At 41.6% G+C, this 5,415-nt stretch overlaps 1 protein-coding gene across 2 annotated transcripts; it reads right to left on the bottom strand.

The window, feature by feature from the left end:
* Positions 1–1,039: 1,039 nt before the first annotated feature.
* On the bottom strand, positions 1,040–4,730 carry LOC115679410 (AP2-like ethylene-responsive transcription factor AIL5). Of its 2 annotated transcripts, none has more exons than XM_056310425.1 (9): positions 4,381–4,730; positions 3,912–4,305; positions 3,720–3,802; positions 3,228–3,236; positions 2,858–2,946; positions 2,667–2,740; positions 2,469–2,519; positions 2,228–2,304; positions 1,040–2,130 (listed from the first exon to the last, which is right to left on the bottom strand). In XM_056310425.1, the coding sequence occupies exons 1-9, from the start codon at positions 4,532–4,534 to the stop codon at positions 1,394–1,396; spliced, it is 1,668 nt and encodes a 555-aa protein (XP_056166400.1). In that variant the 5' UTR covers positions 4,535–4,730; the 3' UTR covers positions 1,040–1,393. The 2 variants fall into 2 exon arrangements, with proteins under 2 accessions (XP_056166400.1, XP_030458854.1); XM_030602994.2 differs by having other exon boundaries at positions 3,912–4,302; positions 4,381–4,729.
* Between the last annotated feature and the right edge of the window lie 685 nt (positions 4,731–5,415).

The raw sequence follows: 5,415 nt of genomic DNA, 5'->3' as shown, positions 1-5,415 counted from the left end.
TGAGTATCAATACAAATTTTTAATCATAAAACTCATCATGTATGATACACTTAGTCATAACTTATTTTTTAATATATAGTCATGGAATGAACCCTACAAAAATATATTTTTTACCTTATATTAACTTTTTGTTGTGATGGGTATCCCTACTTTGTTAAACTATTTCATAAATTCGTCATAATGCTTAATTGAAATAATTAATGTAGATATGCTGCAGTGATATGGAAAACTGATTTGCTGAAATACCAAATAGAATTTGTGTTCACATGATGAAATATACTTAGACTAGAAATTAGTTAAAGTAGAATTAGAGATTTGTTAGATTGCAAAAACGAATTGATATATACATAAATAATATATGCATAAGAATTAGAGATTTTGCTAAACTTATCATCAAAAGCTAGTGGGTAAAACTCGCGCATTTGGTTCAATCTCGTTCGAGCATTATCCATTTTTATTTACCATGTCTCAAGAGCACCACTATTATGTGCAAATATCCCACAAGCGGATGATGTTCCATGATATATATATATATATATATATATATACACACTAGTAGATATGTGCTACTCATATTCGGAGAGTACTAAAGCTTCGTTTATTTCACGAAAAATAAATGATTTGAAAATTATTTTTTTAAAAATAATTATTTATATCACTTATAAAAATAAATGAATAAAAAATATTTTAATCGTTCATGAAAATATTCGAAAATATTTAAATATAAATTATTATCAATAATAAATATACTTTTTTATTGACTAATCATTTCGAGCGATACAAATAATTATTAATAAATATTTTTTTAATTATTTATTTTTTACGAAAGAAACAAAATCTAAGTGTAGTAAAATTTTCTTTGGATTGGGATCCCATTGCTGGATACGGTCCTCATCGCAAATATTGATGTAATTATGAAGTCCTCCGAACAAGACATCAAGTCCTTGCTTGAAGTAGCACACACACCATATAGATAGATATATACAAGAAGCTAATGATTGGACAACATGATACGCACAAACATAAACATAAAAAGAAATGACAAAAGGAACTTCTCTTTCATTATACCCATGTTAATCATCCAGTTACGATTAGGAGGCTGAAAAAGAACCAAAAATAAAACAACATTAAACAACATTTCCCCAAAGAAACGAACAGGCTTCAAGTTAGTACTATGTCAGCATCTGCCCCTACTCTGAAATTGATCGGTCAGTCCCCAACCTTCTTCATAGTCCCCCCATGTATTTATATATTCATGTAACAAGAAAGAAAAGAAGATAAAAAGAGAGAAGTTTGACCCACCAACTTTCCCTTTTCTTGTGCCTTTCCCTTTCAAAGCCTCGCACAGATTCTCATTCAAATCCCTCCTTGTCTTTAATTTCCCTCCGTGATGTCATTCCATCCCAAAAATCGGTGTCTGAAACACGGCCAGGTTTTGCTTTGCAGTTTGGAATGAGTGAAGGCCTGTTGAGGCCATCCAGCTGTTGTAGCCATTGCCATTCTCATGATTGCCACTGCTATACAAGGTAATGGGAGTGGCAAAAGGGATTGAGTTTGAGCCTGAACTGCCATTCTCATGATTACTCTCTTGCTCTTGATGATGCTGATGAATGTTACCACCATACCCACCACCATTGAAGTAGCCAATGTGGTTGCTGCTTTGGCTCCCCGAGAAATCTGCGCCGAAGGCGGTCTGGTTGCTCTCAAACGACTGGTAGAAAGCCAGCAAAGGAGACGGGCCTCCGCCGGTGGAGATCAGTTTCGCACCGTTTAGAGGGTTGTTAGGGTTCTGGTGGTACCCAAGGCTGTTGGGCCAGCAGTCCGAGGGATCAGCCTTGACGGGTATTGCAAAGCTCAGAGTCGACATTGGAGGAGGCTGTGAGGAGGCGAAGGTCAGGGAGGATGCAGACGAGAGGTCCCGATCGTCAGACCGGCTGCCCTCGATGCTCCTGCTGTCGGACGTCGACTCAGAGGAGTTCTTGGACTTGCCGGACATCCCGCCAATCGGAAGGTTGCTGCTCATGATGCTCTTCACGTCATAGCGGCTCATGTCAAAGTTGGTCACCGCATTAAGGCCACGGAACTTTATCGCCGCAATGTCGTAGGCCTCAGCCGCTTCCTCTTGCGTGCCTGTTGTTCAACAAAAGCAGCCGCATAAATTATCTTTTATTACTGAGTAAGCAACATTATAATCAAGAGATAAGTAACTAAAAACAGTCGAACTCACTGAAAGTGCCAAGGTAGAGATCTTTGTTCCCAGCGACTCTCCCTATCCGTGCCTGCCATCGTCCGTGTTGATGGTGCCTGAAAGAAACACATTATGTCACATTCGCTCAGATTATCCACGGTTTATATTCTTCTCACTATAAAGAAAGATTATAGGGATCGAGCACCTAAGTATATGTATTATCAAAATGAGTCAACATTTATGAAATGTGTACTCAAATTGTTGCAAATGATAAACCAACCTGGTGACTCCTCGGTAGATCGAGGCACCCCTAGAAAATCCACTACTTTTCCTGAAGGAACATAAGGTGGTCCAAACGCTTAGTCAAATACATAAATCAATTCAAACATTAAACTTTTGAAAAAAGAAAAGTACCTTGCCCACCATCTAATTTAATTAAATCTAATGTAAGTGTTTCCCGTGAAATATTCTTTTTTACCTTCTTAGGGACGCGACAAACTCCTGCCTGGTCATGTGCTTCATTTCCTCCAATTCCTTCTCATAGTTAGAGATCTAGCAAAAGGAACAATTTCCTTTGAATAGATTGACAAGAAACAAAAGAATCACAAGCTAAAATACAATGTGAAACCACAGTATGGAAAAAGTACTAATTTGCTAGCATATGCTCACCGGAAAGTTAGTGGTGGTAGTAGGACCCCAGTACTTGAGAGCTGCGAGATCGTATGCCCTAGCCGCTCTGTCTTCCTTATCATATCCACCTACGATAAGACAAAAAGCAAAATCAACACACAGGAGCAAAAACAAAAAATAAAACAACTCATGCTATCAAAGCCGAGAATCTTTTTGAAACTACTCATGCAGATGAAGAGAATCATTCGTTCTGTACAATAGTAAAACCCAGTACGCAGTCAAACTGGAGTTTGAAGATTTCGTGAGCTTCGTTCGTGAAAGAGAAGGCCGTGCATTACAGCGAGGCCGATGGGAAAGCAAAGTTGCAATAATAAGGGAAAAGACCACGAGAGATAGAGAGAGGACTCACCCAAATAAACTGGCCAGACGAAATGATGAAAGAAGAATCCGGTCGCGGGTATTTGGTACATGCCACAGAGAATGGAAAGGACGCATCAGGATCTTCAAGCTCATAATAAATGCCAACTTTATGCAAAAAACAAGCTGATACAAAATCTATCGGAAGAAACCCACAAGATCCAGGGGTCTTTCGAATCAGAGATTTAGCACCTGCAAGCATTGAAACTTTCATGTTCTTTTTCAGTTCCTAGCCAACGTTTTTTCCCATTATTGGCATTAACCAAGTCCGCACAATCTTCCAACCCCCCCCCCCCCCCCTCTTCCCCCTTTTTTACTGATCAAACCTTCTTTTTCTTTCATTCCTCGATATTATGATATGAACAAACTCAAACTCAAACCCTGTTCAGATTTCGTTGTTCTGCAAAATGTAAAGTCAGAGAAGCCCAGAAACAACATTCTGCTGAAAATTAGAAAAATAACAAGGTAAAAAAAGGGATGTTACCTTGTCTTCCCTTCCTGCTTTGCCCTTCTCTTCTGCAACTGTTGTCCCACAAGTGAGCTTCATACCTCCCCGTCCACCTATGCCTTTTTTTGCACCCAAAGAACAGTTCTCTCAGTATTTTTCCTTTGCAAAACCCATGACTTCTTGTTTTGAATGATTACTGAAGATCGAAAAGAGATGCAAAAAGTTTACCTAGTAACACCTCGGTAGATCGAGGTACGCTGTCCGAAAGTATCCACCGTCTTCTTGGCCCCAGCCTCCTCAGAAGAAGCGAGAGGCTGTTGCTGTTGTTGTGGCTGCTGTTGCTTCTGAACGATGACGTCGGCTTGTTCGGCTGTGTAGCCGCGCAAGAAGCTCGCAGCGATGGTCTTGAGCTCGGAGTCGTACGCCTCGGCGGCGGCAACCGGCGGGTGATGGGCCTCGGGGGCTGCGGCGAAGTGGGCGAGCAACGGCTGCGCGCCGCCGGCCGTGGCGGAGCCGCCGAGGAAGTCCTCGAGCTTGGGCCCGCCGCCGGAGAATATCGAGAGGTCGGTCGGGCCGTGGCCGTGAGGTCGCGCATCCTCGTCCCTATCGACCACGCCGCCTGCTTCAATAATCAAGAAACACAAAGAAATGAGAAAAGGGTCTTCTTTCTTTAGGTTTTTCAGAGAGAGAGATAGACCTGGAGCGGGGTTGAAAGCTTCGAAGAGGGAGAGGTGGTTAGGGGCGTGGTGGTGGTTGGAGAGAGAGAAGCCGAGCCAGTTGTGATGGGGAGGAGGAGGAGGAGGAGGAGAGGAAGAGTCCATCAAGTGGTCGTTGTTGGCGTTGGGGTTCATGCCCGTCGTCGGTGAGCGTGAAAGAACGAGCTTCAGGCTTCGCGCTCAGGTCTTTGGAAATGTCAAAGCAGTAAGTTCGTGTCTCAGACACAGACAGAGAGAGAGAGAGACAGAAAGAGAGAGAGGGTAAAACCGGGGAAGCGCAGAGTGAAAGGAGAGAGGGTGAGAAATGGACACAGATATAGAGGTGGTGGAGAAGAGAGAGAGAGAGAGGGAGATGAATATGAACAGGCAACTCAGGCCTTGCACGAGCACCGAGGTTCCTTCTTTTCCTTTCTCTTTCTTTCTTTCGTTGACGCGCAGGGCCAAAATAAAAATGGTGGAGAGATGCTTTATTTGTCAAATACTTAGCGCTGTACCTGGTAAAAATCTCCACTCCAGTAGAACAAACATCAAAATATTCATGTTATACCGATTTGAGCTTAGCTAGTGAAGAAAACGAATTATATTTCGTAATCGGACAGACAGAAAAATGCACGGCCATGGCCTAGTACAACTTGATCAGGAACAAACATGATGGAAACGACAACCAGTAGGAGGAAAAACTAATACGGTGCATACATGGTTACCTTTTTCGTATTATGCCGATATACATCTAATATTATCGGGTCTTTGATCAACGAGGAATTGCATCGTCTTACTCGGCTAACCTAGAACATCTTCCAAGCTATTCACACAAAAGAAGAAGATGTTTTTCAAGAGAAACCCGTTTTTGGCCTCCTTGTGTTTAATTTATGTGTATGAGTATCCACGTCGAATTATCATAGGCTTTTGGAAAATTACGTTGAATTGCCTTGAATTCAAATTAAACATTTTGTATGCTTATGATTTCGACGGGACCATTTTGAATAAGCCTGGACCCTCTTATATGAAGACAAGAG

The sequence above is a fragment of the Syzygium oleosum genome, unplaced genomic scaffold (genome assembly GCF_021117445.2).
Source record: "Syzygium oleosum isolate NSW1041296 unplaced genomic scaffold, Sole_v2.1 Sole_v2.04, whole genome shotgun sequence".
NCBI classification, from domain to species: Eukaryota; Viridiplantae; Streptophyta; class Magnoliopsida; order Myrtales; family Myrtaceae; genus Syzygium; species Syzygium oleosum.
This window is presented reverse-complemented; position numbering and strand designations above follow the sequence as displayed.